Source organism: Sabethes cyaneus, chromosome 1 (genome assembly GCF_943734655.1).
Source record: "Sabethes cyaneus chromosome 1, idSabCyanKW18_F2, whole genome shotgun sequence".
Classification (NCBI taxonomy): Eukaryota; Metazoa; Arthropoda; class Insecta; order Diptera; family Culicidae; genus Sabethes; species Sabethes cyaneus.
In genome coordinates, this window is record NC_071353.1 from 97994701 (window position 1) to 98009831 (window position 15131).

At 40.2% G+C, this 15131-nt stretch overlaps 1 protein-coding gene across 5 annotated transcripts in view; it reads right to left on the reverse strand.

The window, feature by feature from the left end:
- The window catches only part of LOC128732805 (uncharacterized), an 84562-nt gene that overhangs the window by 10723 nt on the left and 58708 nt on the right, over positions 1–15131 (reverse strand). For all 5 annotated transcript variants that reach the window (XM_053826213.1, XM_053826206.1, XM_053826221.1 and 2 more), the window contains exons 3-6: positions 10150–10273; positions 7317–7452; positions 4198–7247; positions 4047–4140 (exon numbers count right to left, since the gene is read on the reverse strand). In XM_053826213.1, the coding sequence (XP_053682188.1) occupies positions 4047–4140; positions 4198–7247; positions 7317–7452; positions 10150–10273 (3404 nt within the window). The remainder of the gene's footprint in view (positions 1–4046; positions 4141–4197; positions 7248–7316; positions 7453–10149; positions 10274–15131) is intronic.

Consider the following 15131-nt stretch of genomic DNA (forward strand, 5'->3'; position numbering starts at 1 on the left):
TTTACGTTCGCCCCGCGACTTCAAAAATTATGGCACTTGCCGTTATACTTTGGTGAAAATATATATTAGCAAATTTTGGTACCATTATCCTGGATTCCAGATCGTAGTGAGATTATTTTTTCTCGTCATAAGGCTTATACAAATTTGAAAAAAAGTTTATGTCACCCCCCCCTTCAAAAATTTTCGAAATTTGAAGGGGCGAAAAAATAAAGTGCAATAATGTTGCATTCTGTAATGGTGACCAGATTTTTACAATTCAACAAGTTTACATCTCTAAATTACCCAATTCGTGCAAAGTTGAAGTAATTATCCCGTTAGTCTCGATCAACTATCCTACACCATCTATGCTTTCTGATTCTTGCTACAAGTCACAGGCGACTATTGTGCTTAACCTTTAAGTTCCGACGCCGACAATTGGGGTGCTTGGAATTAGACTTTTGGCTCCATTTATTTTAAATTTTGTTCCATTTTAATTCAACTTGCTTCAAAAGAACCGAATTAGATTGAGGCATCAATCAACTAAACAATGTATTAGTGAAATTTGCTACCACTTTTGACGGAGATATTCCGAATGGCTGTGGGATTATATTTTGCTGTCTTATGTAGTAGATAAGATTAAAATAGAAATACAACAAATTACACACTCCGGAACATCAGATTTCGGTGTTTTCGGGGCTCCAAATTGATCGTTTTATTCCGTAATGTCCTTGTACCTACCCTAATTTTGGATGTAAGGGACGAAAAACTTAAAAATACAATTTTTTACCATGCATTGGACGCATGCAGAAAGGATGTCACTGAACGGTTAGAAACTTTTCTGACTATTGTCATGTTGTGATTATCATTGGGATCGACTGCGGCCCCGACCATTACATCAAATCAAGTCATGTTAAGTTATATTGCTTTTTTACTGAGCTTTATTATGGAAATGTACGAAGGTGGAATTAAATTGGAATAACACTTTCATTGCTAGGCAGTCGAAACAGTTTATCTCTCCAAACATTTCAATAGTTCGCAAAATCCTAGAGCTTTCGAAGAAAGATCTAAACATTTATACTGATCTTATAACAGGACATTGTCCAAACCGCTATCATCTGAAGCTTATGGGGAAACTACAAGGTGATATACGTCGATTCTGTGGCACAGAAAAAAAGACTCGGAACACCTGTTATGCCGATGTCCGGCATTTTTCAATTAAAGATCAAGGTTCTTCGACAGAGGGCTGTTAGAAGCCCTGATATTTGGAAAACAACTCCCAGCACAGTACTGCACTGCATCCGAAGTGCAGCACCGGACTGAACAAATGCTATTAGTCAAACAATGACAATCGATTCTGATAGCGGTGCGTTTGCATCCTTAATATATCAAATATAGACACGTTATTGTTGAGAACCAGCATCAGCTGAAGAATGGGCTGATATTCATATGACTAAAAGGTTGACCAAGTAACAAGCGGTTTCAAACGTGAATGGTGTCAGAGATTTTTTTTCTTAAAAAATGTCAGTAGCATAGCACATGCGTTCCAAGTAAAAAAGTTTTAGGAATTTAAATTGCCATTTTTACGAGAAGATCAGATTCCGATACTATTTCGTGGTTACCGAGTTCTGAACTAGTAAGTGACACAGATTTGGATTATTCTAAAATACAAGGTGGTAACTAACCGAGTGACATGCAAGTAAAAAACAAAATTCAAATGGAGATCAAGTTACACGCTTATGGCTCTCTAAGGTGATCCTGTAGCACTCCACTATTTTCAAGTTGATTCATCTCTGCCGGAATACTTACTTTATTTGTAGGGAATTTTTTTTTTAAAGTTGTTTTGGTTTGAACTAAAATTTAAGTACTGTACAACTTTTTAGTATTGAGCTTTTATTAATCAGGAAAAATATACACTGGTTTCTTCTCCTTTGTTTAGTTATTGAAGGTTCGATTTTATTATTTTTTTCTTGCCCCCCCCCCCTTGAACAATATTTCGAGACCAGGACATAAACTTTTTTCCAAATTTGTATAAGCCTAAGTAACAGATGAATAACACGAAATCTGCTACTGCCATTTCATTTTGGGTCATTAAGAATGCATGTATAATCATATAGCGCACTGGTTCATGCTCCACACTACGGAACTTTCGTTTAAAGTACTATCAGAATCCAAAATTGGTCATTTATAAGTTGTAAAATAATAAAAAAATATGTCAAATGGGGTGTTCAACCACGGGATTTTCTAAGACAAATTCTTGGATACACATTTGGATGTATTTTGAGCAAATCTGGACATTCCGGAATATGTGTTGTATTAAGGTTAGTAAAAATTTTGCCCATAAAAAATTCCGTATACTTCCATAACTACTTCACGTTCCGCTGCTTCAGAAGCTGAAGTCTATGAGCCTCGAAGGGACCGAAACGATTACAATAAACAGAGATGGTAGTACAGTTAGTAATCAGTGGACAATCATGGGTCATACACAGTTGTGAGTTATTTTAGCTTTAACTTACGATTTATGTTTGATATTATGCTTATGGATTGACAAAATTATTATTCATAGGTAGCACCACAGAGAACAGACATCCATTCAGGAACAAATTTTTCAGGAATTCTTGGATAAAATTTCAAATTTAAAACACGTAATATGCTAGCGTCACCCTACCACCACTACAGTTTCCCAACTAAATGATTCTTTTGATTTGCACACTGACAATCTTTGGCTCCTCTGGCGCTAGTATGTATATGGACTAAAAGTGTGACACTAGCGCCAGAAGTTAGCTGTTATGAGTTTATTGTAGAATTTTATGCGTCCTTAGCGACACCATCACTATAGTTTCCCAACTAACTTGGCAAAAGCTTTATCCAAGTGGGGACCTTTTGCTTGGATGTCTGTTCTCTGTGGTAGCACTATTAATTTGGTCAAACAATAAATTGTATACAAACATAAATCGCCAGTTAAAATTAAAATGACTCACAATTGTGTGTGACCCCTGATTGTGTACTGACTGTATTTAGTAAGCCAAATTGAAACGCGAAGAAAGCGCGGAACATGTTTCTAGACAAAGACGAAAACTTTGTCATCGTTGAATGGTTAGATTCAACTAAAGTTGTCATAGCGTCCACAAGTCTACATACTGAGTGAGTTGTGTTGTAAAGTGATCTCACTTAATGAGTTAAGTTGTAAAACGAGGGTCTAAACAGTGTGTTGACGTGTCCTATCCATCTACTATCACAAATTATAATTCTTATATCGGGTGAGATTTTCAAGAATAGACTGTAAAACTAAAGCGCATTATCATATTGTATGTTTAATCAAAGTTTAACTAAGGTAATGTACCTTAATTATATAATTTTGAATAAATAAATAAAATCCCAAGCAGTTTGGAGTTGTTTGGCGAGTTTCATTCTGGAACCTAATATGTATTTAAGACAGAAATTACATAGTTACTATTCGATTTTATTAGGCATCGCAGTTACACAGGTTAGTCTGTGGTATAAGGTTGGTATAAGATAAGGCCGCTATATTTGGCAAGTATTTATTGCAATGTGTAGAATATATTGGTTTCGTTATCTTGAGAGATAAATAAAATTTATTTTGATCGCAAAACCAAAAACATTATAACTAAAACCTTCCGTTCTTAAAGGGATATCAGAGACGAGCCAGTGATCATTCTATTCCCACATAAAAGAGCCTAACGGTTGCTTTGATGGTCCGTCATAGCAAAAGTAAAAGATGACCTGGGTTTCCCCTTCATTTAGTTTTTAGCATTCAAAACCAGCCGTTTTAGACTTTTTGGAATAATCCCTTCTTTCCCGTAAGATGTAGATCTACGTCAAAACTTAACGAGCAGAGTTTAACATCTGTCAAATATATAAATAAATAAATGAAACTTCCTTTGCATAGAGTATTGTGGCGAACATAAGCATGTTAAAAAATTTGCACCACAAATCTATTCTAAAATATAGTAAACAAGCTAGTGGCATTATAGGTCTAAAGACTATAATGTCGTACATTGGAAAGTGTGCGAGTTACAATCGAAAAGAACAAAGTGGACGTGACTTACTTTCTTGTTCAACGTATTCAGTTAAATCCGATGGTGAATGTGTTCCTTCAGTAACAAGATCAGGTTCAGAGCTAGACACGCACTGTACCATAGCCTAAAAAGTTATTTGACGATTAGAATTGTTTAAGAAACAATCGTAATAAGGGCATACCACGTTGACACTGTCTGCGCTTCCGACGCTCTTCTCACTGGATGCGCAATCAGGACTATTTGGACTGTGTGTAGTCGTGTCTGGCGGTGAAGTTGTTCCAGAAAGGTAAACTGAAAGATTTTTCTGTACCATTGCTGGCGGTTGCGGTGTTGATGGCAAAGAAAGGCTTTCATTCGTACTACTTGCTGTGCTACTACTGTCGGTACTCGTATTCATTGTAGCCGCTATCTGTACCGATTGTTGCTGCACAATGTGTTGTTGTGGTTGTTGTACGATCGTTGTATTCTGCTGAACAAAAGAAGCTGCAGGTCCAGCCTGCTGCTGTTGAGGTACCATAATATTTACTGGGCCTCCATACAATTGCGGTCCCATGGGACTAACTTGACCATTGTTATTCATTATATACTGCTGGCCAGTATTAGCCGAGAGGAAGCTTTTCTGTTGGTGAGGACTTTGTGCTCGGATTAGCATACCTTGAGGAGTGGTTATAATACTGCCACAAGGTGACGCTACGTTTTGGATTTGAACCAATGTGGTGTCGGGAGCCATTACAAACCCAGTTGGAAGCAGTACCTGCTGACTAATGATGTTATAAGGCTGAGTGATAATCTGACCATTTTGCAAAAGAATTTGCTGCTGCTGCTGCGCTGGTTGTTGTGTAGCTTTCTGTGGTAAAATTGTTAGGCCAGAAATTCCAGGGTTCAACTGATAACCCTGAGTTTGATATTGCGGAGCTAGCTGCAACATAGTTCCGGATTGGTTAACCGCTTGTATCGTTTGCGACTGTTGCTGTGTTTGTTGTGATTGCTGATGTTGTTGAGATACAATTACATGTCCTGTCTGCGGCTGAAGCAGAAGATTGTTTGGCGAAATTATTTGGCCAGTGTTAGACGATCCGTTGCTTTTTCGCTTTTTCGCTCTCCGTTTAGAATCCGGAGAGATGAGTATTTGCCGCTGCGGGTTCTGTATATAGGAAGTTGTCGAGCCATCTTGATTGACTATTTGATTGACTATTGTGTCACCGGTCATAGAATTATAATTTGGTTGCTGAATTACGATACTGTTCGTAGGTAAACTATTCAACACAACTTGTTGATTCATCACACCCCCGGTGCTGCTCTGCTGATTGTTAGGCATCAGCGGATTAACGCTGGATTGATTGGTAATTATACCAGGATTCGCCGCGCTTGATATTATTTTAGATCCGATGCTTGCTCCTGCGGCGGCGGTCGACAGCACGTTACCTGAATGAATAACTTGCGGATTGTTGGAAGTCAGCATTTGCTGCCCACCGTTAGATTGTATTACATTTCCATTATTCAATATCACAGTCGATTGCATGTTATTTGGGGAGTTGATCAAAAAGCTGGGATTTGCATTAGGTGAAGTATGATGAATGATGTTCGCTTGTTGTTGACTAATGTTTTGCGTAAGTCCACTATTATTAGTAACAAATTGATTAGCAGTGACGGCACTACTGCCAGGAGCAGTAGTACCTGCCGAAGCGGCAGTCATATTTACGTATTGAGTTCCATTCCCGCCGGTCACTAACGTTTGCTGAGGAATAAGCACATTTTGCGCTAGTGCAGCACCAGTACCGGTATTGTTGAGATTGTTGCCTGCAACAATCTGACTGGAGCTTTTGTTTGAATGTGATGACATTACAAGAATCTGTCCACTAGAGGTCATCAGCACCTGTTGGGGTTGACTAATTGTTTGTGAAGCTTGTTGTTGGTTGAAATTAAGTAAATTTTGTGCTCCGGTTGAACCAGTGTTTTGTAGAGAGACTTTTTCAGATTTAACATATCTTGCTCCGAGATTAACTGAAGGAGTTTCATATTCATGTTCTCTAATCACACTTTTACCTATTTTTCCCGCATGAGTACTAGTAACCGTTACTGGCCTACTGCTAGCCTGCACCGACGTTATAGTGTTACGTGGTGCCGATGAAATAGAGGCAAGGGCAACGCCACTATTTCGAGACATCTGATTCTTTTGAGGGCTAACGCTATATGAAGGACTCTGAACAAGATTCCGAGTAGAATAAACTTCAGGAGATCCTGAACGTAAGCCACAAGTGTTTACTTGAAGTAATGGACTCCGATTAGGCGCATCCTTTAGGTCAGGAGTACTTGAAGACGTGGACGTAACATCCGGGGTACGACTGGTAGTAAACTTTACGCTACTTGATTGAAGTGGTGACGTTTCAGCAACAGTCACGAAACGAACACTACCTTTAGTAGGATCTCTCTCTTCTGTGTTTTGCTGATGTTGTTGCAACAATTGCAGCTGTTCGTTATGTTGGCGTACGAGCTGATTTTGCCGCTGTAGTTGGTGTTGAAATTGTAACTGCTGCTGAAGTTTCATATGACTAATATCACAGTTTTGCTGTACCTGGACTATTCCACTTGTTATGTGAGTTACTGCTTGATCGGAAATAGTCATTGTTGTTGTACAACTTCGCTCTGCAGACTCTGCTGATTCCACTAACTCACTGCTCAAGGAGCCGCTGACTGCTTTTAGTTGTGGGCTCTCCTGAGACGACGATGATCCATCCGGACTGTGTAGAGTAGAAATCGAACTGTGCAAAATCGCAGTTTGCTGATTCAAATAACCTGTAGGATCGTCCTTGAAATTCGGCCGCTTTTTACTAGCTGCTTTTAATTTATCGTTGTCGAACGGCGTACACAAACTGGTTGAATTTGGAGGCTCATTTGTTATTCTAATATTTTTGACTTTCTGCTCGTTTTGATTTACGCTTTGTACGGAAGTTTTGACTGGCACTAGACTTGAAGAACACTGCACCTGGCGTTGATTGGACAACACCGAGGTTGTTGAAGAAGAGGGTACGTGTTTACGCCAGGGCGGAGTTTTTGAGAGTGGTAAACCTTTTATTTCTCGGTCCTGTTGCTTATTTTGAGATGATAACGAAATTTCTTCGCTTATCGCATCTGCCGAATCCGTTCCTACAATTTTTTGACCAGATTGAACATTATTAGAAAACATAAACTCAGCTTCCTCGGTAACAAGTTGAGCTCCATGACTGGCACCTACAAAAAATAATGGAGTAATTAAAGTAATACAGCCAATTCGAAAAGAAAGAGTAAACACAAAAATACCTGGTTTGGGAATGCTTCCTTTCTCAATCAACTTCTTTCCGCGTCGAACTAGTGATATCTTTTCTACATATCGAGAATGATGCAGACAAAAGTTGTGAGATATGTTGCTTTTTCCATCCAGTGACAGATTAGGAACCTTGAAAAAGAAAGATTTTATTAAGTAAAAACTTAAGTTAAGTGGTTTGGTTTGCCTAGATAGATGAGACGCGAGATTTTGTGCATAGTAAATGGATCGAGACTTGACCTTACGAATTTCGTGACCTTAAACACAAACATGCATCACAGAACCCAGCATGTTCTACTAATTCTATTTGCGACAACAGAAGTAGACATCGACTCATACAAATTGTAAAAATAAAAAATAAGAAAACTTATCCAATTTAATTCTACTATGTGTATTTTATTCACGACAGATACGTATTTCGCCTACGACTTGCAGGCTTCCTCAGTGTCTGTCTTCGAACTGAGGAAGCCTGCAAGTCGTAGGCGAAATACGTATCTGTTGTGAATAAAATACACATAGTAGAATTAAATTGGATAAGTTTTCTTATTTTTTATTTTTAGGTTTCGTATTCTACTAAGACGCTCCAAAAACTTCAGTCATACAAATTGTGTTCATCGTCTACAATTGTCGTCGATACTTGTTCCACAAAGCTCCAAGCGGCACGGCCCAATTTAATATCTTTTTCTATAATTCTTGCATAATGAGTTTGCCCGTCATAATCTTTGGAGCCAAGTGGATCGAATAACTTCGATATATCCGAGAGAATTGTTCGTTTGGTCGGTACTCCGGCAATCGACATAACTTCGAAACTGAATACGTCTTCATTGGGTTGCCTTATTAACCCTAGGGTTTTAGTTCCACTTTCCTTGTTCAATAGTACCTTTTGCTCCAGCCTATCTTCCGGAATCCAGCCAACTTCTGAGCATAGCAACTTGTTGCCTTTTCAACTATCGTGATTCCTCTAGTGTATCAGTACCAAATAAAACATCGTCGACGTATACTGATTTCTCGTCAACTTCTGCTGCGAGTGGGTACTGTTCTGCTTTATCTTCACACTTCCAAAAACCGAGCGCTGTCAGTACTATAGGTAACTGCCGTCAACTGATAAACACCGATTTTATCCTCGATACTATATCTCTAAAGAATCTGCTGGAAACGTCAATCTTTCTTGCGTACTAAAATTTGTCGAAACATTTTCGAAACAACGGATGTGACCACTACCTTGTATGTTCGAAAAAGAAGCAGCGCGTCGACGAGCCGAGGTTGGTTCCACCATTAGTTGATCATTGAGCGATTTTCCATTACTAGTTTTAGCCGAAGCATCGAACACCACCCTGAGTTGCGTCACACTACTGTCTTGCTTTTTCGATTGCAACTCTACTGGGTTGAACGTACCATCTTGTTCCATTTGGTGCAGGTCGATAAACTTCTGCATGAACTGCTTTAATCGGCGTAAAGTTTCTGATCCTTCGTGAGTGTCGCCTCTAAAAGAAGGAATCTACGGTGAGCCATATGTCTTGAGTCTCCCAGGGTCAATTTCAATGTTTCTGAACGGTAGCACTACAATATACCGACTAGTAATATCATGGCTGTGGTGATCTACCGCGGCTCGCTCTTTGACGGGCCAACTATTTTCGGAACCGTAATTTTCGATACACCAGAATTTCAAAACTTTTCAAATTTTCAAACTAAATAAAATCCTTGGCCTGATAGGAAATCAAGCACGATGTCCTATCGTAAGAGCTTCTCGGCTGATCAGATAGCCACAGAGCCTTGTGGACCACCTGGTTTTGAAACGTTGTGCTAATTGATGCATTTTTATAGCCTCTACCTGTTTTGAAAGCGTGCTTTTTGTACTTAGAATTAAAAAGGTTGATAAAATCAAAGAAATTTAAAAATTATACTGTTGTATTAATTCAAAACCAGTGACATAATAAAATGAGAAGACATTTTTTATTGCAGGTTGATTACTTTCTAAAAATTCACAACACAAAATGCAGAATTTCAGCACTTTAAGCAATTTTTCGTATTGCACATTTAAATCCCCTTCGCAAAGAATTCAAACGCATTCAAATAAGTGCATCACATGCAACCTCAGTCCCTCAATGTCCTCGCCACAATTAAAAGGGGTGCCAAAGCGATAAAGCAGGTTCAAACGTTGCCTTCTGCGATAAGGTTTGAATTCGTAAATAATTAACTACCTTTTTCTCCGGAAGTCAATATGGCCTAGCTACAAACCTAAGCTTGCATATGCAAACATAACCAAGTTATTCTGCAACCTCAGTAAGCGACGGCTGTGTGTGTAAGTGATGCAAAAAATGCCAAGATCTCACACCCCAACTTATGGCCAATTCAAACAAAATCATACGGTACACCCCATGTCCTCGCCTGGTCCTTATAGTAGCATGCGGTAATTATCGCTACCCCTTAGGCAAGTCTATCTAAAAGAATATTGCACCAGTTTACTCTGTTTCGTGCCCGACACCAACCATTAACTAGAACAGTTGGTTGAGTTGTCGGGTAACGATAAACTTGATCACTTGCAGGGTGGTACTTAAAAATCAATTATGTTTTACTTGTATAAGTGATTACTCACAATGGGTGATTTTAATGGTATAATTGATAGGATAACGCAAAATATTCGCATGAGTCGAACGGGAGTACCTATTACTCCCGAGTTGGTTTCTTGGGTTATTTGACGATTCAGCTGCGATTTAACTATTTATTGACGTTTACCTATGAAAAAGTTTGTAAATTTAAGTGGTGTAAAGCAATAGCATGTCTTAGTCTTGAAAACCACAAACCCAATAAAAAAATTCGTCTACTCACCTGAGAGTCAAACTCGAAAAATACTTCAGGACGAAAAGGACATGGCAGACCACATTTGCAAGTACCGCCTGTTAACAAATAGTCTTTGACCTGATTGAAGTTTCGCAGTGGAACACCGGATGGGCTGAAATATTTAAAACATTAAATGTTGAGAATATGAATAAAAATAGAATATGTCTCGAAAAACATGTCAAAAGGTCCAATGTGCAAACGACAGATTCTCTTTGTTACGCTTGTCCCGCTGATGCAAAAGCACTTTTGTGCATTAGTTTAGCACAAAACGGTTGCTGGCGTTTTTCTTTAAGAAAAATAGGGTTGAAATGCGTTTGTGCCACCGTGGAAAGCATAAGAGACGAGACGCAAAGAGAATCTTTCATTTGGATTTTTTGACATGTGGAACCAAATTAGAATTTATCAGCTGTATTTTATCTGAATGCTTGTAGAAGATGATTAGTATATCAGACTAAAACACGAAGCAGAGAAGATTGCGTTGAAGGTAACTACGTCTAAAACGAAATATATAGACCAACCTTGTGTTTTAGTCTAGACCTTGAAATGCGGTCAAGCATATACATATTAATATTTTTTGAAACGGTCGTTCTACAATTGATGAAGGGATGGTAGGGAAAACTAATGGCAATTTTTTTGGAATGGAGGGGAAAGCGAAAAGGTGTGAATGGGGGGGGGGCTATTAGTAGCTACGCTTAACGTCCTACCTTTTGTCCAATGCTGGAAGGTGCATGGGTCGAACCAAGCTATAATCTGAAATTATAATCGAATTCAAACCCACAACACCCGCCAGGGCATGTGACTCGCTGGTACCTATGTACCTTTGAACTGCAGAGGCGCTGGACAAAAGGAAACTGCACAACCCACTTATTAAGGTTGCGACGTATCTGGTTGCGTTATTTTTAGACACAAATTGTGGCTCTTCCTCCGTCTACTGTAGAAACCTTTCCGTTCTTTCCCTCAATTCCAGAAAATTTTCATTACTTCCCCTACCGACCCTTCATTAATTGAAGAACCACCGTTTCAAAAAAATATGTTGGCGAGTGAGACCGAACGCGACACGAGCCGCTTAGGAAGTACCGTGGTAATCAATGGGGATGAGTTCGAGGTAGTCGACGAATTCGCTCACTGGCAGCAGAGGATAACAATACCAGCCGTGAGATTAAAAGGCCTAGCGGAAGTCGTGCCTCCATTTACGGACGAACAATCTGAGCCTCCGTACAAAAAGCACATTGTAAACGCTAATTATGCCGCTTGTCCTTTACGGGCATGAAACGTGGATACTGCTAGACCTGCAAACACTCGCAGTTTTCGGACGGCGGGTGCTAAGAACGGTGTATGGAGGCGAACAATCAACCACGAATTCGCGCGCCTCTACGACGAATCCACTATTCATAAAGTGCAATAATGGCATAAGGTAGACGGACACGTTGGGCAGAACATGTTACTAGAATGCCAGGCAACTATCCTACAAGAAGGGTTTCGCATCAAATCCGGAAGGAACACGACGTAGAAGGGCAGAGCGAACAAGGTGGAAAGACCAGGTGGAGCGAGGTTTGGCGAACACTGGGTGCCGCGGAACTGGAGATCAGCTGCTATGGACCGAATTCAATGGAGGTGTTACGTTACGCAGGTGTTGTCATAAGACGTAAGACCAACTAAGTAAGTAAGTCTCGAGCTAGTCTCATGATGGCCGGATGCCTAGAAATTGTTACCGATCACTTTCAAATAGATCGGTACAATGAAGGAGTTTTTCAGTTTAGTGTTTAGTTTTAAGTTTGTAAATATTTTGCTTTATTTGTTTGATTGGCTCTTCATTATTGTTGTTAGTATATTAAATGTTTTGCTATTGAAATTTTGTTATTTTTTTGTTTAATATAGTTTTAAGTCATTACTAACACACAAAAAAACCGCTAGATCCCGGCACGCCCCTGGGAGCTCTCAACCGGTTCGGCTATCTGCAGACGCAATGAAACTGTGATAGCGCGCCCCTGTATCCGGTTTGAAGAGGGAGGAGGGAGATAGACAGCGGGAGGGAGAAAGGTCGAAGATGGAAAAGCAAAAAAGGAGAAGACAGTCGAGCTCGAACCATGCGATTGACTACGTCCAGCGTCAGACAGCTAAAAAGTTAAAACGCTGTAGTAGTTTCCGAAAGTGCAATTTTTCGGACAGCAAAAGTGCTGAATATTGCTAAGAAAGTTTAAAGCCAACCGTCAAAGGTTTGACTTTTATACCTGGCAAACCGTTGGTGATCGCACGCTAAAGCGGTCGAAGCAGAACATCGCCAGCTCTATGGCGAAATCGGCTAGCGAATTAACGGATGCCACGAGGAGTATCGTGGGTCAATGTGACAGTTGTGGACGACAACCAACGAAAGAAGACGCCACCAATTCCGGACGAAGAGAACGTAAGACAATTCTGAACGATCCGGAAAACGGAAGGCAGCGCTACCCACCTTGGCCGTTATACCCGGAGATTGTAAGAACCAAGGTAAACCGCAGCCTCGTGGTAGTATGTCATCGGGTCAACGCTTGGAGATTCGACCGTGAAGCGGTCGTGGTACGTACCCTCTCTCTCTCCTATCATCACTCTGCATGTCGTCGGTGGGCCCCAACGCGTCGTGATCGGTACCGCAACGAAAATGTTAAAAATCCAGAATAAATAGTTAGAATGGAATTCTATTTTTAAGCTTAAAGAGCCGATCCCTTTTCGTCTGAATACTCTTTCGTAGTTCCGCTTTGCTGATTGAGACGGTAAGTAGTCGAATGTGCTGAGTCCCCCGAACACGCTACGACTCTGAGGAGATAGAGTGAGCTAGCAGGGCAGTGTGAGCTTTCTCATACTTACAAAATGTCATACGGATAATTGTTATAAAGTAAATTATCAACCAACGGGAGAATCCGTCAGAATCTTCCGAAATCTATATACAGTGAGAATGAATTTGGCATGGTTCGATTTTTCCACGGTTCGATTTAGGCATGCCTCGATTTTGGTAACAAAAGTATCCGTTTTTGGCAACACTAAATATTTCACTTCCAAAAATATGCCTAAATATCTTTCAGTTTCCGAAATAACGAAAAAGTGATGCCCTGTGTTCATGAAAGTTTGCGGTTATAGCATGTTTCGAACAATAATATTTTTATTGCCGTAGGACTACGTCTGACCGCAGGCTGCCAAAAACTTATTTGCACCGGACAGATAGCTCTTGGCGGACCTTTTAAACCTTTTTTTTTGGTTGCAATCGTTGATTAATAATATTTAGTCAATTTCTGAAACATTTATAAACAATTTTTTCATATCGAAAAAGGGTCTCGATTTGGCAACATAGGCGACACGCATTTGTTGCCAAATTCGAAATCCTACTGTATGTAAAAGTGAGCGTGAATTTATTTGTATGTTCCACCATAACTCCAGAACGCCTTGACCGATCTCCACCAAACTTGGCATACATATTTCTTGATATATGGGAATCAGCACTGGGGGACTGATAAGAGGGGGTGTTCATAACAGGGAAAGGGGGGGGGCATAACTCCGAAATGCCTGGACGGTTCTTCACCAAACTTGGCATACATGTTCCTTGATATAAGAGAATCAGTACTAAGGAGGTTGACAAAGGGGGGGGGGGGTTCAAAACTGGGGGGAAGCCCTAACTCCGAAACGCCTGGACGGTTCTTCATCAAACTTGGCACGCATGTTCCTTGACATAAGAGGATCAAAATTGAAGGAGTTGACAACACGGGGGGTTCATAACAGGGGGGGAGTCGTAACAGGGGGGGTCGTAAAAGGGGGGAGGTCCTAATTCCGAAGCGCCTGGACGCTTCTTCATCAAACTTGGCACATATGTTCTATGACATAAAGGACTCAGAACATAAGGAGTTGACATAAGGGGGGGCGTCAAAACAGGGGAGAGGCCCTAACTCCGAAACGCCTGAACGGTTCTTCATCAACCTTGGCACACATGTTCCTTGACATAAAGGAAACAGAATTGAAGGGGATGACAAAAGGGGGGGAGTTTCATAACAATGGGGGATATTATAGTGATTTTCATAGAGCAAACCAATGCATAATTAGCTACGTGACTGAAGAGGGAGCTCACTGGGAAAGAATCGACAAGTAGAGGGACGAAGAACGTGAGTATGAATGTATGTTCCGCCATAGCTCCGGAACTTCTGGATTGTTCTTCATCAAACGTCGTTTGTCAAACACATGTTTTTTAGCATAAGAGAATCAGCGCAAGGGGGCTTATAAAAGAGGGAGACGGTATCTTATCAAGAGAAGAGAATGGTTCAAATGGATAAAGGGGTGCGTTACTTTTGCAATTGGAATGATAGCAGTTGTACAAGTTGCTGGATTTATGAAAGGGGGAATAGGGTGGTCAATAACAAGAGGGAGGTTCAAAAACGTAAAAAAGGCTTTGTGTCGATTAATAGGGATTACCGAGAAGAACACAGATTTACAACTGGCTGGGGGATAACATGAGGGGAACTGATAAAGGAAGTCAAAACATAAAAAAGGGTTTTGTTTCTTGCATTATGAGAATTTTCGTTACAATACCAGATGTGCAAATGACTGAGAGGCAAAGAGGCCCTGAGTAAGAACGGGTAATCAGCTAATAAGTTAAGAAAGCGTGATGCCTTTTGCGTCTGCCACAGTGGCAACGTGTAAAATGAGACGAATGTTCGAGTTTTCCCCTTAACGGCCGAGTGCACGTGTATTATTCAATATTATCGTTAATATCATTCTCGTCATGCTCGATTAGACTTAATTCACTGTAACCAGTAATCAGCAGACGTAGGGGGAAGTCGCAGGTTTGCTGTATTAAAGTTGAATAAAGTTCTATTCACATACATTTTTTGTTGAGGGGGCTGGTAATGTGGAATGCATGCAAAAATGTACTCTATTTACAAAGCATATCGATAGGTTGACATTTTTGCTGATATTTTTTACTGCAATTTTTTCTGATTTTTTCTACG